We start from the raw sequence: 25,243 nt of genomic DNA on the forward strand, positions 1-25,243 counted from the left end.
TCAACAGTATCTGGTGCCCAAGGCTAACAGATGGGGGAAGAGGGGCCCACAGAATGAGTGGCCCCACTGGGGTCCTGTTCCCAGGTTAACGCTCACTGATTGTGTTCAATAAGGAGGTCCCCCTGCTTTTGACTGGTGGTGAAGCTTCATGTGAAAACAAAACATAAATATGTTGCTTTTAATTAGGACAAGAAAAACTGAAACAGGATAAAAAGATAGTGTACATGAGACAGATAGACTCCTAGAAAGACATGAATCATCGAAATTGACTGAAAAAGAAATAGAAACTATGAATAGATCTATGACAGGTAAGAGACTGAAAAAGTAGTTTTAAAAAAAACCCCAACCACAACTTCCCACAAAGAAAAGCCCAGGTCCAGAGGGCTTCACCAGTAATTCTATCAAATATTTAACAAATTGATATCAATGCTTCACAAAGTCTTCCAAACAACAGAAAAGTGTGGGAGACACTTCCTGAGTCATTCTGGAAGAGACCAGCATTATCCTGACACCAAAGCCAGTCAAAAATATCACAAAACTACACACCAAGATCCCTTATGAATACAGTTGCAAAAATGTTCAACAAAACACTAGTGAATGGAGTCCCAACATCATAGAAAAAGGACCCTACACCATGACCAAGTGGACTTTATCCCAGGATTGCAAGGTTGGTTCAATATATGTAGCCACGCTGAAGAAAAAGTCTCCAGATGCTGAGACTGGGCGGACGTGCAGGGCTGCCTCTGCAGCGAAAACAGCGGCAGGAGCAAACTGCACATGGTCTTTATTTCACGTTCGCCAGGTAGAAACATCGAAGAATGTTAGAGCATGGGAGAAAAACACAAGGAGCCTCCAGACGTAGAGTAAACTGGTGTTTACAGAAAAGCAAGCAAGGCAGGGGCAGGTGTGCGGTTTCAAGGACTGTTAGGCAGGGACGGCGGGTCGGTCTCCTAACTGGCTCCTGGGGCCCTGTTCTCATAGCGCCGTCACGTCCCACAGCCTTGAGCCCAGAGCATCGCTGACATTTCAGCAATTACCCCATTCGCTTTCCCAGGACTTACAAAACGCTCTCTAGAAATAACTCTCTTGAAATAACCTATGACAGGAAAACCTCACCAGAATTACACAGAAGTCTGGAGAGTAAGGCGGGGAGGCTTTTATAGAGGAGGCGGGAGGTTGGGCGGGGCTGTTGTAAACAGAATGTCCATTGGACTATACTGGGAGCTGGAAGTATGGTGGCTTCTCATTGGCTGGGCTGTTGCCGGAGCAGCAGGAAACCTTCCTGTTGCTGAGTAAGTAGTGTCCACCTGCAAGGTGCCTCTCCTCCTGTTGGGTCTGCGGTTGCTAACTAGTGCTGGGCCCACAGCCCGCCTCCCCTGCCCGCCTCTATCCCACCCTAAATGAGGTTTCCTTGATTCAGTTTCACACTTAAAAGCACAATACAATAAAGAACATTTGGAATGAGTCCATAAAATATATAAATGTATGGAAGGGAATGTACCTAAATAATAACAGCAGTTGCCAATGACTGCTGAGGTTACATAGGATTTGCTTTATTCTTTTCTGTATTTCCTGAATTTCTTTTTTTATATTTATTTACTTTGAGAGAGAGAGAGAGAGAGAGAGAGAGAGAGAGAGAGAGCACGCATGTGAGCAGGGGAGAGGGGCAGAGGGAGAGAGAGAATCCCAAGCAGGCTCCACACTCAGTGCAGAGCCCAACTTGGGGATGATCTCAAGACTGTGAGATCATGACCTGAGCCGAAATCGAGTTGGTCACTTAACTGAACCACCCAGGTGTCCCTATATTTTTCTGAAAAAAAAAAAAAAAAAAAAAAAAAAAAAAAAAAAAAAAAAAAAAAATTTAGAGTTTATTTTTATTTATTTTGTGAGAGAGAGCAAGAGTGGGATAAGGATAGAAAGAGAGGAGACAGAGAATCCCAAGCAGACTCAACATTGTCAGCACAGAGCCTGAAGCAGGGCTCAAACTCACGAGCTGTAAGATCATGACCTGAACAAAAGGCAAACACTTAACTGACTGAGCCACCCAGGCACCCTTGAATTTCTTAAACATCAACAAAAAAGCAAGATTACAGTCAGAGAAAAAGCTGGCTCCACCTTGAAAAAACATTTCCAGGAAAACATTTTTGAGAAAAAAGATACACATAACTATATAATTATACTTTTATATTGAATGCAATTTCTTTCATTTATAAAGAAAACACTCAAAAATTTTCTGAGTGGAATCATTAATTTTCTGTTCTGAAAATGCTTTCTGTGTACAAGATTAATACATGTTCATTGACACAAAATATAGAACATCATGCAGAAAAACTAAAACCATCCCTAATTGTACCACCCAGAGAAATAAAGTATTAAATTTACAGTGTGTTCCCTTCCAGACCTTTTACCTTAGGAGAAAAATTGCAAAATGCGTACCAAGTGTGTGCACACAAACCCTAACCCTATCACCTGCTGTCCTCATAGTTCTGTCTTAGGTTTTCTTCTGGAACACCATCTCTGTGCCGGGAAGTCACAGCTGCAGAACGTTGTCCCCGGATCTCTCCTGCCATCATCTTTCCTGACCTCCAGTTGCTCCTTCTTCAAGGACTTCTTTTACTTTGAGAGTCTGGAATTCTAACTTTCTGGAATGTTCCTGCCTCCTGCTTCCTGAGGTCCACCTGTTCCCACAGGACTCAGAAGGTCCTTTGTATGCAGTGATGGCACCCATAGCTTTTTGTCCCCACCAAACAGGGTCACTGCACCTGAGACACCCTGGCTGGTGGGAGCCCGGGGTCTGTCTGAGCAGCAGTGGCCCAGAGGGTGGAGAAGGAGCCCTGTTTCCCTAGTGAAAACAACCAGTGGTGACAAAAAGGTGTTACGTGTCAACGAGTCCCGCTGGTGGAGAGCTGGGCCCCGGGGCTCCACACCTGGGCATTTCTTTTCTGAGGTAATTCCTATTAACCCATAAAATCTGAACTCATGCCAGTGACAGGTCATGGGCAGGGCATGAGCATGTGACTTCTGTGAGAACATGCCAGACACTCGGTTCCAACTGGGACCAGAATCTCAGTTTCTCCCGCACTGGAAGCTCTGAGCACATCACAGAACCCTGAAAGCTGACTGATTAAATGCTGCAGCTCAGAGCAAAGGCAACGAGCCTCTCAGCCCTCTGGGCCTGGGAAGCACTTCTTCTGAGTTCTGAGAGCACAACTCACCCTTGAACAACACAGGAGTGAACGGTGTGGGTCCACTTACAACATGGATTTTTTTTTAATAAATACAGCGCAGCGCCATTATTGAGTTTCCCTAGTGGTCTTCTTAGTAATGTTTTCTCTTCTCTGGCTTACTTTATTGTAGGAATACGGTATAAAATACATGTGTTAATTGACTGTTCACGTCACTGGTGAGGCTTCTGGTCCTGTAGGCTATTAGCAGTTGTTTTTTGGGGTCAAAAGTCATACATGGATTTTGGCCTGTGCGGAGCTTCGGCACCCTGAAACCCCACTCTGTCCAAGTGTCAACTGTATTTCTATGCGTCAACTGTCCAGCGGCACCCTGCCCCTCAGGACAGGCCCGCCTCCTCACACACGGCTGCAGAGCAAAGTCCCTCTCTCCCTTGGCTGTCTGAGCCGGCTTACATGATGGTCAGTGAGGACGGCGTCACCCGTGTTTGCTGGGGGCCCCCACAGTTCTGGAACCCTCCACCATGTTTGCTGTGGGTCCCCACAGTTCCGGAGCCCTCCACTCAGCCCAACACTCGTCCACTCCACACCGGGGGCTGTTTGCAATTCTCAGAAGCTACCATCAGGTAGGTTGCTGGGCTTCCTGTGAGTGGCAACGTTAGTGGTGCCACTTTGCAGAGTGCTGGCCCAGTGAAGCACATCAAAATACTTATCAGCATTTTACACAAACGAGCCGGTTGGGGTGGTTACACACATACGCATGTGTGGTAAGACTCAGAACTGTATGCCAGAAAGGGAAAAACCAGTCCATTGTATGGTGTGTTAGTCTTTGGACAAGTAAATGTTTTCAACTTTAAATGGTTTTTCCAGGCTTCGTGGAGTCTAGGAGAGGGTGTCTGTTTACAAAACAAAACCAGAGGCACACATATTCCTACAAAGATACACATAGATGTGCTCCCACAGGCCGCCAGCTTCACTGCCCAATGTGAGGACTGAACAGGGGAGACAGGCCAACTGGCAGAGACTGGCTACATGGTTTTCTGTCCTGTCCCCGAGATGCCAGCTCCCAGCTGACGTGTCCCCTGCTCCCTTGGGAGCCTCATGTCTCTCCGTGGAAACGATGCTGGCCGCAGGTGACGGGAGAAACCTGCTGATGGAATTTTCTTCTTGGCAACTTGGGGAAGGAACAAGGCCAGAGCAGGGATGAGGACAGAAGCCGGGCACTGTTCCTGGTGTTGCTGACACTTCTGTGACCAGCGGGAGATCAGAGGTCCAGAAGGGGGCAGGCTGGCAGGACAGAGCCTCGGAGTTTGATGGCCTTTTGGAAATTTGCCAGTCTTCAGTTCTAGACACGCTTCAGGCTGTGAACGAATTCCGTGTTTGAATTTGATGCTGTGTGGAGTGTGTCCAGAAGGGCTCCCAGAGGGCAGTGAGCTGGGACTGTGGGGGCCGAGGAAGGCCAGTGACTACCCCTCAACACAGGGAGGAGGCGTCCTATGCTTTGTGAGCGTACCCTGCCTCTGAAGTTCCCCGAGACTCTTCATAGGAAGAAATGGTCTTGGAAGAAAACCAGCCTTTCCTTGAAGGATGGCTGGTCTGGGCCGCTCCCAGCACCACATCATGTGCCTGAGTGGCCAGGGCAGACCTCCCAGCCCTGACCCCTGATTCAGCCAGGCCAGGCTGTCAGCACATCAGGGGCTGGGTCCCGGGCTCAGTTGCTATTCTGGCAGCCCAATGAAGGGTAGAAGGGCCTCCAGGCTTCTCTGGGAGCCATGCCGCCAGTGGCCCCGACGCCTGGTCTGGGCCAAAGAGGCTCTCGCTGCTGCCCAGCCACGGGTGGACACCAGGAAGCAGAATTCTTTGCGTTGATGTTCTAGGGGTGGGAGGGCCTGGGGAGAAGACATGTGGAGCCAGGACCCCTCACCTCAGCCACCAGGACTCCGGCCACCAGGACGCACACAACAGAAGGGCCTCCCGGCTGACAAGGGCACCGGTCCCAGCCTCACGCTCAGGATCTCCTCTAACCCAATCACCTCCCAAAGGCCCCCCAACTCTGTCATGTTAGAGGCCAGGGTTTCGACACAGGAATCTGTGTGTAAGGTTCTCGAGTTCGGTTTTGTTGTGCGTGGATGTGCGGACGTCCCAATGACATCTTTTGCACCAGGCCGTGCAGCCCTTCTATCTGATCAGGGATCTGTGGGTCCCTCCTTGTGCTGGCACCACACAGCCTTGGAGTCAGGTAGCGCTAGCCGACAACTCTGCTCTTATCCACATATATTTTGACTATTCTAAATCTTTGCGTTTCCAACAAATTTTGGAACGAGCTGGCCAATTTCTTCTACAAAAACTGCTGTGGTGGTGACTCTGTTGTGTGAGTGTCCAGGTCAGTCGGGGGAGGACTGACCTCCTCACAACAGCCGCATGCCCCTTGGACCTCCGCTCTGGCCTGCCCCCTCTTCCTGGCACGGCCTGGTGACTCCCCTGCTTCCCTCTTATATGGACACTCGTGGTGCACTTAGGGCCCACTTGCACCATCCAAGATGGTCTCCCATCTCAAAATCCTTAGTCACGTCTACAAAGACCCCCTTGCCACGTAAGGTAACACTTTCAGGGGGACATTTGGAAATGTTTGGAGGCGTTCTTAGTGGTCATACCTGGGGTGGGAGCTCCTGGCGTCTAGGTAACTGGATGCCAGGGGCAGGGAGATTTAACTGTAATGAAACACAATACAGCCTTGCGAATGCCAGAATTAAAGACTGACAATACCGAGTGAGATGTTACACTCCAAGGAGAGGACAGTGAACATAACCCGCCTTGCAAGCGGCCGAGCAGGTACTCAGACTTTCCACACAACCAGCCACTCCACTCCTGGGGGTCCCAGAAAAATAAAAACATATGTCCACACAAAACCTGTCCATTGAGTTCGTGGGTTCGAGCCCCACATGGGACTCCGCTGACAGTGCAGTGCCTACTTGGGATTCTCTCTGTCTCTGTCTCTCTCTCTCTCTCTCTCTCACTTTCTCTCTCCCCCTCCCCCAGTCAGGCTTTGTCTCTCTCAAAAATAAATAACTAAAAAAAGAAAAAAAAAAAAACAAACAAAAAAACCTGTCCGTGAATGTTCAAAGCAGCTTTACACACAACAGAAAAAACAGGAAGCAACCTAAACGCTCTGCAATGAGTGATAGGACACCGTGGAACAGCCACACAAAGGGACCGTCCATGGCAGTTGGAGAACAGGCTGCAGGCACAGCAGCAACGTGGACAGACACCAATAGCTTTTGCCGAGCAAAGGCAGGCAGCCTCTAGAGGGCAAGTCTCCACGTCCACAAAATCCTAAGACAGCCGTTCTAACCTCCAGTGACAGAGATCGGATCAGTGGGGCCTGCAGCCGGCTAAGGAGCTGGGCCTGTGGCTGAGGCACAAACCTGAACCACCAAGGTATCTGCTGAGACCAAGGAAGCTGCACCCGAGGCAGCTTATGCGGCCTTTGGGACCCCGTGCCCTGCTTTCTGCACATCAGGCTTTTGGTGCTTTTGGAGGGGCTTCGAGGGTCCTGGAATCCAGGGGCTCCCCATTGCCAGACATCACCGAAGGGCTCCTGAATGCCAGCATTTTCTACCAGTCTCAACAAATGTGTCCCATAACTTCCTTGACTGTCAAAAAAACCGGTTTCATACTGCTAGTTGTGAACTTTGACAAAACAAAACCCCAGCTTCCTGTGTTCAGCTCCTACTTGCCACAAATCCAGAGGCATTTTCTGGCAGGTTGGCTGCAGCTGAAGGGATGTTTCAACTTGGTAGTGGGGCTGAGCTGAGACAAGCAGCCTGGTCCCCAAGCACACGGGTTACGGGTGCGTGAATGAAGCTGGGCCTAGCGGATGTGCCGTGAGAGTAAAATACACTTAGTATGAAGAGTGTAAAGTATCTCATTGATATTTTTCTATCGATCACACATTGAAATGATAGTATTTTGCATACATTAAATAAAATATATTACAATTAAATCCATCTACTTCTTTATACCTTCTTAATATGACGACTAAAAAATTTCAAACTCTATTTTGGCTTGCATTTATGGCTCACGTTATGTTTCTATCGGCTAGAACTTAGTATCTGTCTGCAAAGCTATCCAGTGCATTCTTTAGTGACGCAGGCCTGTGAAATAAGGAGAAAGAAACGCATGCCAAAGACTGAGTGGGGATGGTGGTCACTCTGAAGGGAGAGATGGGGCCCTCAGCAGAATGGGCTGAGCATCAGGCCAGGGACAGGTGTGCCTGCTGTTCATGGGCTCCCAGGGTCAGGGAGGGGCACTGAGGTGCACCAGCAGGGACGGTGGTGGGGCGGGTGCCAAGGCAGGGGGCAGGAAGGGGCCTGCAGGCAGTTCTGGAAGCCCGGCCGGCGTGGCAGGCCTCCCCTGAAGGGGTGCAAGGGTCGTGCGCAAGGGGCCCACGGTGGGCGGCTGCCCAGAGGCTCTGACGCCCTCGAGGTGCTGTTGCAAAAGGCAGCCAGCCTGGCGGGGCCACAGGCAGGACTCCAGCTGTTTGGAAATTAAAACAACATACTTCTAAACTTCCCAGGGGTCCAAGAGAAGATATCACAATAAAATTAGAAAATATTTTGAACCAAATGAAAATGAAAAAGCAACACATCAAAACTGTGGGGTGTGGCCAGAACAGAGAAAATTTTGTAGTGTGAAATGCTTATACAAGAAAAAAGGTCTCAGATTGACGATTGAAGCTCCCACCTCAAGAAGACAGAAAAAGAGCAAAGTGAACTCAAACTAAATACAAGAAAGGACATAACAGACATAAGGGCAGAGATCAATGAAATAGAAAAGGGGCCATCAAGAACATCAACAGAAACATGGGGCGTCTGGGTGGCTCAGTCGGTTGGGCATCCGACTTTGGCTCAGGTCATGATCTCACAGTCCATGAGTTCGAGCCCTGCGTCGGGCTCTGTGCTGACAGCTCTGAGCCTGGAGCCTGTTTTGGATTCTGTCTCTTTCTCTCTCTGACCCTCCCCCGTTCATGTTCTGTCTCTGTCTCAAAAATAAACAAACACTAAAAAAAAAAATTAAAGAACATCAACAGAAACAAAGCTTATACTTGAAGAAAGTCAACAAGAGCGACACATCTCTAACTTCCATGACAAAAACAAAAGACAAAGGACACAAATCAATAGGAAGAAAAGAAAGCAAATCACATGGCCTGCAGGCATTAATAAAGGAGTAAGGGAATTATTAACACATTTATGCCAATAAATTAAATGACTTAGATAAAATGAGCAAATCCTGCAGAAGATGATTAAGAAGAAACAGAAATCTAAACAGCCCTGTATCTATTAAAAACTGGAATTCATAATTCAAAACTATTGGTACCTTCCACCAAACAGTAAAGTAAGAAGAATATCAATCTCACAAAACCGCCTTCATAAAACAAAGGACGGGAACATATTTCAACCCATCTTAAAAGGTCAGCATTAACTTGATACACTGACACCAAAACCAGACAAATATACCACAAACCACAGAGCAAAGTCCCTTATGGACAGAGATGCACAAACCCTTCACAGATTATTACCAACCAGATACACACACATACACACCACATGTCTTGAGCAAGCGGTATTTATCCTACATGTTTAAGTTTGGTTTAATATTTGAAAATCAATCAGTGCAATTTACCCCATCATCACCAAAAAGGAAAAAAAAATCATACAATCGTTTCAATAGATACTAAAAAAGTATTTGACAGAATTCAACACCCAGTCAAGGTACTGCTCAGAGTACTCATCCTGATCATGGCCAACATCTCACCTGTGGGTGGAATCCTGAGGGCTTGTCTCTGGGTGGGGATTATGGCCAGAAAGCCCGTTCCCATCGCGACTCAGCACTGTACCAGTTCTACCCAGGAAAACAGAAACACAGAGAAAAGAGTATCCACAAAGGCTGGGACACAACACAAGAAGTTTAGCAAAAGGTCCCAGGATCTAAGACCAACAGACCAACCCTTATCTCACACCACACACAAAATCTACCTCAAAGTATATGACAGACCTAACTAAACACAGGTGCTAGAATCCTAAACCTAATCCTAAACGAGAACACACTTGTGGCCGGAGGATAGTCAAGTTTTATAAAATAGGGCACAATTTTGCAAAATAGAAAGGAGATATTAATAGACCGGATTTCATCAAAACTGAAAACGTCACCTCTTTGAAAGATGTGATACGAAAACGAAGGGGCCACCAGGGACCAAGAGGAAACGCTCGTACGTGTCCATCAGGCACACAGATCCCATGAGGGACGTGTTTCCAGGGTCCGAAAGAAATCTCACAACTCCGTGAGACGGCAGAACCAGAGTGAGAAAGAGGCTTGCTCAGCTGCTTCAAGGAGGTGCGAGGGTAGCGGCTGAGACTGCCGCTGAAGAGGAACCCCAGGACATGGGCGCTGGTGCGGACACAGTGGGCTCACCATCGCCCAGGGGCGGGGCCGCTGGGGCACAGTGGTCCTTTCTGAGGGAACCTTCTGGAGCGTGCTAAGACATCCGCAGCCTGCACCGAGGGTGCCTATGTGTGGACCACGTGATGGATCTACTGAAAAACGACACCTTGGACTCACGGCTCCTCGTGGGTCCCCTGGGCCACTGTCCCCTGGATGACCATGTAGGCCCCAGGCACCACAGCAGCTTCTCCCTCCTACCCCGTCCCTCCACCCACATGGCCATGGCCTTCCTGCCTGCACCCACCAGGCAGCCTCGAGTGCCCCTGGAGCCGTGCTCTCACACCGGACATCCTCTACCTCTCCACATGACCCCCACCAGCCCTGTGAGCTGTCATGAGCACCGGAATTCTGGCCCCCGTGCCGGCTAGGTCCTGGCCTGCACACACGCCCTTCCCTCAGGATGCTTCCAGAACCCACTTCCCAAGCACAGCCCGGGTCTGAGACACTTACCACCAGCCACTGACAAAAACACTCCCACTTGGGTGTGTGATCTGCCTGCCAGCTTCTGGGCTCAGGCTGGGAGGACAGACCTGTCTCTACACCAGGAGGGCTCAGAGGCTGTCCCTGTGCTGTGTGGCCGTGCTGGGCCTGCCATGACAAGGCTCACAGGGACCGCGGGGAGCCCTTTGCACGGAGGGCAGGGCAGCCCCACGCGGGGATGTGGCTGCTGCAGGAAAGCCGTGCAGGGCGCTCAGCTCTGCCAGCTGTGACGCTAACATTCTTTTGTGCCTGTGGACTCAATGCCCCTGACCAGGCCCCTTGTGTTTATTCACCCTCCGGAACCACAGAAGGGGTGAAGGCCAGTGGCCCCCAGAGGCAGTTTGTGGGTGCATGGAGGGGTGGGGTTCAGTGACCCCACTTGACTGACTTCCAGAAATGTCTGCAGCCAAACCAAACTCCCCTGCTCCACCTGGAGGAAGTGAGTGGTTCAGAAAACAGTGGTTCAGACTTCAGAACATCTCTGCCAACCTGGCTATTTGAGCGGGGGTCACTTTGGCTGCAGGATGCACGTGACCCCTGGGGTGTGAGCCACGTGTGAAGGACAGCACGGACAGTGCGGGGCCCACGGAGAGACTGTGTGCACCTCACTGCCTCCCAGGCTGCGGGCGCAGGGCCCCCACTCCGCAACAGCTGCTTCTCATCAGAGCCCAAACTCCTCGTGTGGGCAAAGACCCCTTCTGGGTCGTGCCCTCTGGCGCAGCCTGCGGAGGTGACAGCTGCGGAAGGCACGTGTGCCACACGCACGGACCGGTGAGCCCGTCCGTGTGCGCAGTGAGCCAAGGTGGCCACGCCAGGCCGGCGCCAGGCGGCGGTCTGCCCTTCACAGGGCAGGGTGTGTGTGGCGGTGCGTGTGTGTCTGAGAGAGAGGGACAGAGATGTGAGTGCGAACGCTCTGGGGGGATGAGACCCAGCTAGTCTGCACGTACACAGTGGATCTGGAACCGTGTGGGCCAGGTGCGTGTCTGCACACGTGTGCACAGCCTTCCTGGGGGCCCGTATAAGAGAGAAGGGAGTCCTAGTAAAACTGCCTCCGAATGCTACCGATTCCATACATTTCAAGAGTTCTCAGGCCACCGCAGGGTGACCCAGGACCAGTTCCTCCCAGCTGCACACAGGGGTTTTTTCCCCAGTCTAGGGGCGGCTCCCGGACCTGCTGGCTCCCCCAGTCCTGCCGGCTCTGCAGCCCCACACTCTGAGGGACGAAGGTGTTGGCAGTCGCTTGTGCAGCTGGGCAACAAGAGTATCCTGGAAATTTCATTTTTCTTTTTGTAATGTTTATTTTTGAGAGGGACAGGGAGTGGGGGGGTGGTGCAGGGAAGGAGAGGGAGACGCAGAGTCCCAGGTTACCAGGTCATCTGTGACGTGGGCAGTGGGTCCTGCTCCTCATTCTCAGCCCCCCACCCCAGAGCATCCTGCGGCTTGCCTTCAGCCCTGGTGTGCACACCCCACCCCACCCCCCGCCAGCAAGGCGCACCTGTCCCACACTGCCCTAACCAAGCATCCTGCGAATGTTCAGCAAGTATGTGCACAAGCCACAGGAACAGCCTATTGGCTGGGCAGGGGCAGAGGGACTGACCCAGAGGCACACGCAATGCCCCTGTGTAGGAAAGCAATGGTCTGGAAGCACTCTGGTCATTGCCACCCAAGGGAACCTGAGAGTGCAGGCAGAGGCATCCGTGTCCTCGTCCCACCAGGCTTGTGCTAAGAACAGGCCTTGTACTATCCTTCTCTGGGGTCTCTCACTGGGGTCACTGGGGTCCCCCCCCCCCCCGCCCTGGTCACATGTGCCCGAGAACAAGGGGGAAGCCAGCAGGCTGGGCTCAGGAGTCCCGCTCTGCACTCTCCCTGGTGGCTCTGATTTACGCCTTATTTTCTCCTGGTGTTTTGCAGAATGGTTTTCTCTGTGCTTTGACCTCCAAATTCATCTTTCCAACCTCCCCTTGGGGGAGGGAAGAAAGGGTGTTTTCTCTGAATGCGCCCTAAAGCCCAGTGAGACAAACTTCCCGTGTCTCACACATCATAACCTCCAGCGACACAGAGAGATTTCCTTAACACCTAACAGATATGGATCATTTCAGGTTGTACAAATGGTCGAGGGCAGGACACCTGTAATTTTTCAGGGCTGCTTCTTTCCAGGCATTTCTTAAAGTGTCACACCTTCTCCGTCTCACTGACCCCTCCCACCCCCAATCCTATTGGAACAAGACAGTGGTCTCCCAAGCGTTTGGTGGTATTTCTCATCCTGCAAGGGACAAAGACAGAGATGCCTCCCATCCCACCCATCACTCCCAGGCCCTCCTCACCTATGACCTTTGTTTAGGGGCAGGGGTGCAGGCAGACTGAGGGGCTCCCGGGTCTGGGGCTACACTCCCCATCATCACCCCTCCCCGGAACTGGCATCCTGTCCCAAAACAACTCAGCCTGAGTTACATCTTCACCATATCCAGGGAGGTTTTGGGTGCCCCGTGGCTGGGCTGTGCCCTCCGGGGAAGGCGGCTCTGACTTGGAGCCTGAGCACAGGTTTGGGGACTGTGGAGGCCTCCTCCTAACAGTCCCTCCCAGTGAAGTGAATGCAACCCTCTACCAAGCACTTTTTCTGATGAACATCCCAGGATTGGAGATTTTTAAACAATCAAAGGCAGAATTAAAAACAAAGGCCAGATTAGAAGGCTTTCCCTAACACGACAGAGTCCAGACAACACAGCCTTGACTAAGTCACGATTGTTTTCATTTAATATATTTATCCTAAATCATTAAACGTTTTTCTCTTAAAGAAGTATCTGATTTGGGGCACCTGGGTGGCTCAGTCGGTTAAGCGTCCAACTTCAGCTCAGGTCATGATCTCCCCGTTCGTGAGTTCGAGTGTCGCATCAGGCTCTGTGCTGACAGCTCGGAGCCTGGAGCCTGCTTCGGATTCTGTGTCTTGCTCTCTCTCCTCCCCTCCCCTCTCCTGCCCACGCTCTCTCTCTCAAAAATAAACATTAAAGAAAAATTATAAAAAAAAGAAGTATCTGATTCAAGTAGTATAAAACATAATGACCCCCCCCCCCACCCCGCCAAAGGTGGGGTTTTGCTCATCAGGGCTTGGAAGCAGTGGTGAATGGTCTGAAATCTACACCCGGCAGATGCCCCACCACCACAGCACAGCAGACTGTGCTCAGGAGGGGAGCCCTCGCCAGGCCCGGGGAAGAGTGCGGAGCAGGCGATGGTGAGGCCAGGTGTCCACCTGTGAGGGCAGGGACGAGGTGAGGCCTCCAGCCCAGGGCCCAGAGACATGTGGGGCCTGCCAACAAGCTTCATGTTCTCTGTGAGTTGTGAGCAGCTGGGCTGAACCAAAGAGGACCCCTGACTGGGCACAAGGCCAGGAGGGATCTCACCCGCTTCTGCTGGTCTGACATGTCTACACCACTCCCAAACTGACCAGGCTAATCCCACACCAGCCCTTCAGTGAGGGTGAGAAGCCTTGGGCAGAAAGGTGGTGTAAGTATATAGCTTATTAGAAAGCATTACATATAATCATATTTTCTCAAAGAAAATATTTATTGTGGTGACTTTATTCCCTATACAGAAAAACTGTGATTCCAACAGGTTAAATAAAGAACTTCTTTAAAATCTTAACAAAGCTGTGCCCACAGTATGCCAGCCTCTACATTCCCAAGCGTCTATATGTGCAGGTTGGAGTCAGAGCCCTGAGGGGAGTGGGATCAGGCCTCTGGGGCAGTAACAACACTGCCCCAAGTGACCTAGAGAGTCAACACCCTCCTATGGAAATCCCTACAGGCTTTCTGTAGGAAAGAAAACCCCCATTGTAAAAGTCATGGAATTTAAAGGGACCCAAAATAGAACAATCTTTATTATTACTTATTATTATTTAAATGTTCTCCCTGAGAGACAGGGAGAGACAGAGTGCAGCTAGGGAGGGGCAGTGAAAGAAGGAGACACGGAATCCGAAGCAGGCTCCAGGCTCTGAGGTGTCAGCACAGAACCCACTGCAGGGCTTGAACCCATGAACCGTGAGATCATGACCTGAGCCAAAGTCAGATGCTTAACCGACTAGGCCACCCAGGCACCCAGCCAGAACAGTCTTGAAAAGCAAAGACAGAGTTGGTGGACTCACACTTCCCATGAAAAAGCAAATTTCAGAATTTAGCACAAAGCTACAATGTGGTGTTGACACGCAGACAGCACAGAGTCCAGAAACAAACCCTGGAAAATGGTCCGATTTTCAGTGAGGCTGCCAAGACTGTTCAGTGTTGAGAAAGCTGGGTGTCCACATGAAATGATGCAGTTGGACCTTTCCCCAATACCATCTACAAAAATGAACACAAAATGGATGGAAGACCCAAGTGGAAGAGCCGAAACTGTAACACTCTTAGAAGGAAACATTTTGTGACCTTGGATTAAGCAAGGGTTTCCTGATGTGACACCAAAAGCATGTGCAACCTAAGAAAATATGTAAGTTGGACTTCATCAAAATTAAAAGCTTTTCTGCTTCAAAGGATCCTATGAAGAGAGTGAACAGATGCCTCACAGAATGGAAGGAAGTACCTGCAAATCACACACCTGATAAGGGTCTAGTGTCCAGAATATATAAAGAGCTCCTAGAATTCAACGAAAGACAAGTAACCCAATTTTAAAAATGATCAAAAGACTTGAAAACGTATTTCCCAAAAAAGACACATGATAGCCAACGAGGACTTGAGAGATGTTCCCATCACCAGTCGTAGACGCCATGAGATACCACTTCACGCTCATGAGACGGGAAACGAACCAGAAAGTAGCAAGTGTTGACAGGAGATAGAAAACTGGAACCCTTACACCCTGCTGGTGGGAATGTAAAATGGGGCAGCAGCTGTGGAAAAGTCTGGAAGTTCCTCAAAACATTACACGTGGGATTGTCATGAGAGCCCATGATTCCACTCCTGGGTCTGCCCAACAGAATCGAAACTGGGACTCAGACAACGTGGCACAATGTTCACAGCAGCCAAAGGGTGGAAATAACACAGTGTCTATCAGAATACAAATGGATAAACAGAATGTGGTATAGACACTACTTTCACACAATGGAATATTACTCAACTATAAAAAGGAAGAAAATTCAGACACTTTATAACATGGATAGACCTGAAAACATCGTTATGTGAATAACTCAAACACAAAAGGACAAATATTGTATGACCCCCACTCACAGGAAATCTCTGGAAGAGGCAAATTCTTAGAGACAGAAAGCAGACGGAAGTTTCCGGGGGCTGGGAGAGTCCACGTTGGGCGGGGACAGTTTCTGGAAGGGTCTGAACTATGGCCTGTCTGAAGTGCCAAGCTGTGTGACATATGTTTGACCACAATTTAAAATGATTTCCTTAAAGAGAGGGAAGGAGAGGTGACCACGGAAACAGAGTCAAACGGCAGCCCCAGATCTGGAAACGGAAGGAAACAGCCCTGCCCACACCTTGACACTGGACCTCCGACCCCCAGAGCTGTACGCCATGAATAAATCTGTGTTGTTTAAAAAAACCAGCAACACTCAGCATGACCATCAGTGCGGTCGGAGCCAGGAAACATCCCTGTGCTGGGCTCACGTGAACTCTGGACACTGGGCTGCTAGGGAGGGGGGTAGGGAAAACGCTAACAAAATGAGTCCTTGCCTTGTGTACTGCATCATTTCTTCGGTGTGATCTCTGCGAGGCCCATGGGGGGCTGTGGGCTGCAGACCCAGGGGGCGCACTGGGAGACCCGGGGGTCCAGGGGCAGGACTGACTCAAGGAAACCATCTTGTTCTCCTCAGGAGCCTGGGAGGGGGCCCTCGTGTGCACGGAGGGTGTCCAGGGCTCGGGGCCACACTAGGCAAGCCTGACAGGAACTCCTCTCCACAACCCTTCATTCTGCCTGAAAGGTGACGGAACAGAAAGAACAAAGAAGGCACGAGTCTGGTGGCTATTTCTTTCGGTCCCATCAGAACAAGCCAATTGTTTTCAAAACTCAAAGGACAAATTGGCTCATCAAGCTCTTTGCTTTTGCATCCAACTGCCATTTGTTACTTGTCAAAGTAACATCTCCCACAACCCACCTCTGAGAGGCTGCATTTTGTCTTTTGCTTTCAGTCAACGCTCAGAAACACTTGAGAACACAGGACTCCAGCCTTCTACCCGGTTCGAGCGGTCTGACCATGCAAGAGCAGACTAACATCTACTGAGCACCTCCCATTTCTTTCAAGGGCCCCTGCCGGCCATAATTCTCCAGGTTGGACCACACCTGACTCAACGAAACAGTTTATGGTTCATGCTTTACCTCCACTAAGCTGCAAACAGGAAAGGGCCATTTGAAAACACACAGGTGACACCCAAGGAAGTTTCCTTCTTCAGGAGAAGGCCCAAGATAAGAACAAACAGCACGAACCTGCAGGACGGGGAGAGGGGTGACTTCGACTGGCATGTTTCTCTTTCCTCCGGAGGGAAGGCTTTTACCTTGGTGGATTCATCTCCCTCTGGGCACCTCCATATTCGAGCCAGGAGGACACTGGCTCCCTGCAGGCTAGCTCCTCGAATCATTTAAAGGACTCACAACAGACCCCGCTATGGCTTTTCTTTTCCACTTTTTACGATTCTGTATTTACTACAGTACACATTGCCTTAGCTACAGTTACCATAGTGTCAGGGGCCAGAGAAGAGGATGGCAGGTGACCACATTTATCTGCTGACGCACAACGCTTGCTTGGCCATGTCATTAAAATTACATAAGTTAAAGCACATGGAGAGGAGAACCAGGTTTGCTGAGTAAACTTGTTGTTTTTAAAGGGCAGGTGAGGGGTGGGAGAAAGTCATGAAATTTTAAAATTTCGAGGGAAAGCGTTTTCTTAGGAAATATTTCCAGCCATGCCACACAACTTGAATGCACATCACAGGTTACTGTAGCAGACGTTCAGAGCTCCCTGAGGCCAGCACCCAGGGGTGAGGGTGGCAGGAGGCCTCCACAGAGGGCAATGACCACTGCCCTGTCCTCTCTCTGTGGTTCTCAAGGTGCGGGCTCTGGGAACACGCGGATACGCACGCCCTCGGCCCCACCCGACTGCAGCCTGCGGGGCGGGAGCCACCGCTCCAGGGCAGCTGGGTACCACGCAGAGAGAGCAAGAAGACAGAATGAACCAGCCACCGAGCCGCTGGGCCTGTTTCTTGTGAAAGAGAGAGGATGCATCCCAAGAAGGGCACGCAGCTGAAACGTTCTCAAGGATTATTGCTGTTCGCAGACAAGTGTCAGGGGTGGTTGCCAAGGTGGTGAAAACAAGCCAGCATGCCCGGCCCTGCCCACGCTGTCAGGCCTCAAGCCCCCTTGTGAGAAGTGGTGCTAACGCTACCACCTGCCCCAGGGCTGAGTCCCTGAGAGGTTCCTTAGCGTCTCAGGCCACTTGCCGGCACAGAGAAGGCTGACCAACGCCACGTTACAGCCAGGTGCTGGCAAATTAACCACACTGCTGCCGAACCCGAGGTAGGCAAGCCTTCCCTGTAAAGTGCCAGATACTAACTTCCAGGCTTCTCCGGCCTAGCTCTGTGTCACAGGTACTAAGCACTGCCGTTCATGAAACAGCCACAACCGTGGGCATGGTGGTGTGCCCACAAAACTTCACTTACAAAAAGGGGCAGCAGAACAGATCTGGCCCCCCGAGCCAGTCCCTGGTCTAACTGGTAATGAGTGGCGCGCTGGCTTCAATTTAAGTAACAATTGCTTCTTTGATTACTTACGCCTGGAACAGGCTGTGATTGAATGAGGTACAGAAAATTCCCGAGGCAGGCCCGCAACAAATTTAGAATTCTTGGAACCAAATGCAACAGATCCAAGAGGCCTAACATACTCTGCGGGTTAGGTCACTGCGCGCAGTTGAAGCTCAGGCACAGGCCCCGGCAGAGGGCGCGCAAGCTGCGCGCACCAGCGGGTGGCCGAGCGGACTGGACACCTGAGCCGCACAAGGCCCCGAGAGGCAGGTGTGCGGCCGCGGCCGGGCAGCGTCCCGCACCTGGCTGTCCACGCAGAGCCCCCGGCCCCCGCCCAGGCCCCCTTCCATCCGCGGAATCCCCGGCGGACAGAGAGCGCACCAGGACCGGTACCGAACGACCACAGGTGAGGGGGGCGGGGCGCACACAGGTAAGGCGAGGGGGAGGCGCGCACAGGTCACGGGACGAGGACGACAGGCAAGGGGAGGGGGCGGCGCCCGGGGAAGGCGCGCACTCAGGCAAGGGGAGGGGGCGGCATTCCGGGGAAGCGCAGCTGCAGTGAGGAGGTCCCAGGAGCTCCTGGCTCTCACTCTCGGATTCCTTTTCGATTATGTCTCCTTCACTGTCAAGCTGTCACCCTTTCTTCTGGTTCTGATGTGTCACCGACTGAAAAATCAGATAATCCAGTTTCTTAGAATTTTGTCAAAAGAAGGGGTTTCCAGGTGAGGCTCGGATGCTGCTATTCCGGGGACCTGGGGGTTTGCTTTTGGTTTCTTCCCTTGTTTTGCCACCAACGCCAAGTGCACTTTGCAAAAATAAATCCCATGTAGGTCTTAAAAGGCAAAAACCTATTCCAGTGTGCCTCCGGGAGCATACACACGGAAACAAAACACCAAGGGCTCTGGCCATCCTTTGTCCTGAGTAGAGTCTAACCTCAAGAGAGGCCCACGAGGAACCTATATGTACAGACTGATCCTTTTAGATGCTGTTGGTACTCAAACGTTTAAGACAAAACTAAGGATTATAGACTTAAAACGAGATTAGTTTTTATTTAGAAAGGAAAAGCCTGTGAGTTAAAGAAAATGAACCATCTAATGAAATTCACAGACCTCATTAGTGGTATCTTACCAGGAAGTGATATGAATTCTTCTCAGAGAAACAGAGCAGAGTTTTGTGTGACTCATTTCCAGATTCCTGTGGTTTATTATCCTTATTTCTAATTTGTTGGAAGACTATCTTTACACAGATAACAAATGTTCCAGTATTCTGACACTGTAACACCCACATAGCAACAAGAATAAACTTTAATGTTAAATCCAAAATCTGTGGCTTCTGGGTTTAATAGAAACAGACATTAGTAAAAAGTTTCCTTTCACCCTAGCAGTATGTTTTAGAGAACTCGCTAACTTCTCTAACATGTTGAAAGTTGCCAGTTTACATGGATCTGTACTGCGGACACGGGTTGGTGATGCTCCTTTTAAATGAGAAAATGAAGAAAAACAGTACAGGTTAGTCTGTTTCAAATTATGTTTTTAAGTTTCGTGAATGCTAATTGATTAGAATTGGGTCAATTCATTGTGCCATGAAGGACAGACACGCTTTCACGGGAAAGACACACTGAGGTAGATGAGTAAGTGAAACGTGGTCTTTTTGCACAAGCCAAGTGAGTCTAACGGTCTTGCTGTCGATGCTGCTCACATGAAAAAGGAAAAGCTGGGAACCAGCCGCCCCAGGACAGGAGAGCACCCCTAACCGCCCCCGCCCCATCTTCCAAATCGGCCCAAGGCTGCTGTCACTTAGCCTTGCCAGGTGGACTGGTGGGAGGCCTGGGCAGGACCAGGGCCCCGGGCATGGCCTCGGGGCACAGTGGGGTCTGGTCTGGCCCCCCCTTTGATCTCCCTGAGTCAGGAGAGGCAGGTCCCTTGGGAGCAGCATCTCGCCGAAGGCGTAAAGCGAGCACCAAATACCAATCATGCGGCTCCCACCTCACACGTGGGTCAGTTTACATGATGAGCAGGATCTGAGAAACGGTTCAGAGAACACATAGCTTCTTTCAGTTTGTCTTGAGAAACCTCAGACTTTAATTTCCCCTAACTTGGTAAAGAAAAACACTACTTAAGAGGACTCTTAGTTATTTCTATGATGTCTAATACTTAAGTCTTCTTAGCCCTCCAATCAGAACTCGAATTTCCGGCTGAAAATGTGCCCACTGCGTTTAAATCATACCCTCGGTGTTTAGCTACATAGTTCCTGCCTGACTCACATTCTACCAGAAAGTCACACACAGGCAGACGCAGGAGCGTCAGTAGTCTCTCCCACTGGGGTGACGGCACACTCAGCTGCCAGTGCACCAATATTCGGGAGTGAGGGGGGTATTTCCAGAGACCCCTTGCTGGTGCCAGGCCGAGCCTGGCCCTGTGCAAGGAGCCTCTGGGTGCCCCAAATTGGGGGGAGTTCTGGGTTGACTGGAGGCCAGAAGCTTTCACGTTGAATATGACATTTTAATCCCCAGTTAGGAACAGGAAAGCCCTTGCTAGCTCTTCAGAGTTAGTTGAGAAAAAAAAAAAAAAAGCAAACCCAAGTGGGTATCCTGACAACATGTCTGTAAAAAGGCAGCACCTCCCAGAATTGTGAGCCCTGCAGGCCCGGCCCCTCTCTGTGGAGGGAAGGACCAGGCCAAGCGTGGCAGCAGGGACCACAGACCTCCTGCTGCTTCTCCACACGTGTAGTGATGCTTACACACCCTGTAAGTCTGCAACCAGACCTCCATGGTTTCAGCGACTCTGCATCATGGACTTTTGCTGCTTCGAGCTGTGCCACGCCCTTAGGCCCTTACCAGCTGGAGGGGAGGCCATGTGCACTGCCAGGCTCGGAATAGCAGTCCCTGCACACTCCACATGCGAGGGGACACTCTCCGTTCCAGCCAGGCACTCCAGACACTCCAGTGTGGACTCCACTGCCCCCAGCCCACCGCCAAGCCTCTGCCGGCACCTAAACATCCGTGAGCTCCTGCCTCCAGGCCCCCGCATCACTTGAGTGGAGCATGCAGGCCACACAGGACCCAAACACTGGCTCCTTCTCCTGCCTGTTCAGCTTTAGGAGCAACTAAAACACAAATTAGCTTCTCTGGGCCTTTAACCACTGGTGTCTGTAAATATCCATTCATGGAATGTTCTCAAAATGTGACAAGAAAATCTAAAAGCAAAAGCACCTTCTGTGTGTGTGTGTGTGTGTGTGTGTGTGTGTGTGTGTGTGTGTGAGGAAACAGTATTTAAAAGCAAAACCCAGTGATTCCAGCATCTGGCAGACCCAAAGCTGGGACCGGAGTACCTGTTCCTGCCTTCTCTCTTTCTGGGCCACCCAGACACTCTCTCCCTCAGACTGCCCTGCTCCAGTGCACCCTGCCTTGGGGATGGCCTTTCCTGGATGCCTCTTCCCTCCCACAGCCTGGCCCCATCCCTGCCCCCCTCCCGCCCTGTCCACCTGGGCCTGTGTGGCTGGGCTGCACCTGCACCCTCCCCAGGCTCCAGCCAGGCCTTCAGACCTGCCAGCTGGCTCCAGCTCCCTCCCAGGCCAGGCTCCTCTGAATCACTGTCCCCCTCTCCAATGTCTCCAGTGTGTGTCTGCCAGGCCACACTCAGGAGGTGGGCAAACACGGGTGGGCTCCCAGACGAGGGCAGGAGTACCTGAGTGAGAAGCTGGTCTGGCGCTAGCTGGTTGATCCACCTTGTGTATCGCTCAGTGGAGTTGGGAGGGTCTCTCCTCACCTGGCAACCTACAATCTGTGAAACAAAACAGAACTTAACAAAGTCACTGTGAGCTCGCGTGCGCACACGCCTGTCTACATGTCTCACCTGGTGGAAGCGTGCACAGCCAGCAGGGAACTGAGACCCCACACTAGATCGGGGAAAACTTCTGGGAGTAAAGGGGAGAGGGAAGGCACCCACTCAGTGCAGAGTTCCGGGCGGACCCCACACCGGACAGTTCCAGCAGCACCCGATAAACTACTCTGGGTTAGAACTGTCACAGATAACCCTTCCCCCTTAATGCGTTCAAGTTGCAATGACCTGTACACAAGGTCGGACATCCAGGTGCTTCCAGTAACTTCTTCTTGAGCCAGAACTGCAGCAGACATGAGAAGGTTCTGCTGCAGCTTCCTGGGCAGGAAATCCAAACGGTCCCATTTCTCCATAATGTTCGGGACTCAGCCTCCCGAAGGCAGTAACCTCTCAATAAACAAGAGTCCAAGGGTACCAGCAGACAGGCCCTCCCCATCCCAGAAGGAATCCTCGTTCTGCAGTGCAACACCCTTCCCATAATGTACCATTTTCTTACCACTCCTCCTACCCTTGGTCCTCAAAGCCTGGCCCTGCCTCCTCTGGGGGACAACATGACTCCCTGTGCACATCCCTGCTTCTGCACCCCTGGCCCCCAGCAGCCCCGGTTCGCCCCTCCAACAGAGCTTGAAACCTAGGGACACCATCTGCACTTCTGTTTAAGTGTCTGCCTGCAGGATGTTGAAATAGGTCTATGACTGCTGTGTGAAGGGTCCAGTCCTCCAGAGTCAGAGTCAGTTGTGGGAAGAGGCTGGTCCCCACTAAAGGCATCTGAGTCTGGCACTGCAGGAGGGAGCCCCCTTCAAGGGAGGACGTTGGGCAGCACAGGGACCGCCCCTTGCTGAGGCTCAAAGAGCTCCTGTAAGGGTGCTAAAGGCTGGCCCCAGACTCTGCTCTCTCCACCTTACAGTGGTTGCTGAGACCCGTATCAGCCTCCTTATTAAGAAATCAGCCAAAGTTCCACCACGATATTTGAATTTCTTACATCTTGCTCTCTATAGTACTTATGCAGAGTGATTAATTTATATTAATGCATAAGTGCTAATGAAGAGCTTTGAGAAAGTTTTTGCTTGCTTGCCATTTTTTGCTGATGGGCTTTTTAAAACTTTTTTTGAGAAAACACTAGATTCACAGGTAGTAGCAATAATTGAGAGAGATCCTGTGTATCTTTTACACAGTGCCTCCAACAGTAACATCTTGAAAAACCACTGCAAGTTACCACCAGCAAAGGGAACGCTTGCAGCTTCACAGCCACACCCCCTCTCTGTGAGTGGCAGTGCTGATCTGTTATTCCAATGCTGTAATTCTGTCTTTCCAAGGACGTTTAATCAACAGAATCACACAGTGTGTAGCCTTTTGTGACTGGCTTATTTTCCGCTCCCTAATTTTCTGGAGACTCGTCCAGGCTGTTGTGTGCAACAACAGTTTTTCCTTGTTTGGCTGAAAAACACTGCACAGTACAGACACTACGGGACATGTGGGCTGTTACTAGCATTCTGCGACGAACATTCACGTACAGGTTTTTGTGCGAACATGTCCTCATTTCTCTGGGGTAAATGCCCATGAGTATGACTGCCAGGTTGTACAGTATTTGCATGTTTAATTTGCTAAGAAAGTGTCAAACTGTTTTCCACAATGGCTTCACCAGCTGTGTGTGAGTGACCAAGTGCTCTCACATCCTCACCGGCCTCTGGCGTGGCCGTGGCTTCGGTTTCAGCCCTTCCAACGGGTCTGCGGTGACCCTCATCACCGTTCTAACCTTGTTTCCTGATGGCTGACCCTCTTTCTGTGGCTTATGTGCTCCCGTCCATCCTCTTTGGTAAGATGTCTCTTGTCCATTTTCTAACGGGGATAAAACACCCTTGGCCACAGGTGCATGTGCTTTTCCCATACTTCCCACAGAGCCTGTCCCCTCCTTCTAGAACCATGCACTGAAGACAGGTGTGTTAGAACAGCTCCTGACTCCCCAGGGCCTGATCTGACCCAGATGTACTTCTGTGTCTATTGTATCTATTTTCTGGTCTTGTCAAGACTGGCTTTGCATCTGATTGTTGAGCAGAAAAGATTCTGGGAGAAAAAAGGGAAAATGATCCAAAGCTGTGAGGTAGAGAGGCACCTGGATGGCTCAGTCAGTTAAGCGTCTGGCTCCTGGTTTCAGCTCAGGTTCTGATCAGTTTGTGGGTTTGAGCCCCAAGTTGGGCCCCATGCTTACAGCACAGAGCCTGCTTGGGATTCTCTCTCTCCCTCTCTCCCTGCACTTCCCCCGATCATGTTCTCCCTCTTTCTCTCTCAAAATAATAATTTAAATAAAGCTGTGAAGTAGAAATCTTGTTTCAGAGTTGTGCTCACACATGGATACAGGGGCTTAACTTCCACACACAGATGCCACAGACCCACGCCCCACGCCTGCTGCGTCCTGAGCAGCTGCTAGGGGTGACAAACGGGCCAGGTGCACAGCAGCCCGCTCCCAGTGCTTGTGTCCAGCCGGACGAGGCGCTTGTGGGCTCGCGGGTGCTCACGCTGCTTCCACGGTGAGCCCTTTGCCCAGATGCTGGCTTCTGATGAAGGCTAGAGCCAAGTGGGGTGGAGTCTCACATGGAGAAAGAGGGCGGGTGAGGTGACATCTACCTTCCGTGGTGAGAGCACCTATAGATGAAGAGGAGGGTACTTCTGTGTGCCTTAACACTTTCTGAAAACAAAGTGGCCTGGCCCACAGAGCAGAAACCACGGGAAACCTTTTCTTCCTGAAGACGTGTCTGTAGCATGACACCAAGCTCTTCTCCTGAGCCACCCCCTGCCTCCAAAGCAGGAGGGCTGGCGCGAGATGTCTCCGGTGACCGAGTACAACATATGCTCAATGTTCCACGTGCCGCGAGACTCACATGCCCTGGGGCAGAGCCGCTGTGACAGGAGCCTAGCACAATGCCCTGTATGCAGGCGGTGCTCAGTAAGCACAGGCTGAATGAACCCAAGGGCGTGTGCTGGCTTTGGGGATGCACTGCCTCCTGCCACACACCTAAGAGTAGCCGCTAGAGTAAGGCTCTGGAGAGGTGTCGGCCGGTTCCTTTGAGAGCATGTGCTGCCAACGGGGCAGATGGCAGGGGATCCTGGCGTGTGGTCCCTACAAACGCTCTTGAAACTTTCTGAGCTTATATGGGGGTGTCTCAGATCCAGCAGTTTGGCTGGGAAAAAAGGTCAGAAAGTAAAGAAGGTTACTGGATGCAGAATGGAGGTAGCTGTCCAACCGCTCTGCCACATCAGGCTCCACACTGTCAGCAAGGAGCCTGCTTGGGATTCTCTCTCTCTCCCTCTCTGCCCCTCCCCCAGTCGCTCTTTCAAAATCAATAAACTTAAAAAAAAAACACAAAAATCAGCCCCACAGCAACAACTCTGCTGATTTTGCTCTGGGGCAACAAGAGTATGGCATCCCGGTCTACACTCCACACAGGAGCAACCACTCCCGCCACTTAGCCTCTCCTTGTAGCTGGGATAGACACGCAGCAGGAGCAAGCAGCTT

General features: G+C 51.0%; 1 protein-coding gene across 9 annotated transcripts in view; it reads right to left on the minus strand.

The window, feature by feature from the left end:
* B3GNTL1 (UDP-GlcNAc:betaGal beta-1,3-N-acetylglucosaminyltransferase like 1) overlaps positions 1–25,243 on the minus strand; it is a 93,703-nt gene that overhangs the window by 21,946 nt on the left and 46,514 nt on the right. For all 9 annotated transcript variants that reach the window (XR_006211378.1, XM_042967312.1, XM_042967306.1 and 6 more), the window contains one exon: positions 21,577–21,672. Coding sequence is in view for 8 of the 9 variants with exons in the window: in XM_042967312.1 (XP_042823246.1) it covers positions 21,577–21,672 (96 nt within the window). In the remaining variant the exon portion in view is untranslated. The remainder of the gene's footprint in view (positions 1–21,576; positions 21,673–25,243) is intronic.

Source organism: Panthera tigris, chromosome E1 (assembly GCF_018350195.1).
Source record: "Panthera tigris isolate Pti1 chromosome E1, P.tigris_Pti1_mat1.1, whole genome shotgun sequence".
NCBI lineage: Eukaryota > Metazoa > Chordata > Mammalia > Carnivora > Felidae > Panthera > Panthera tigris.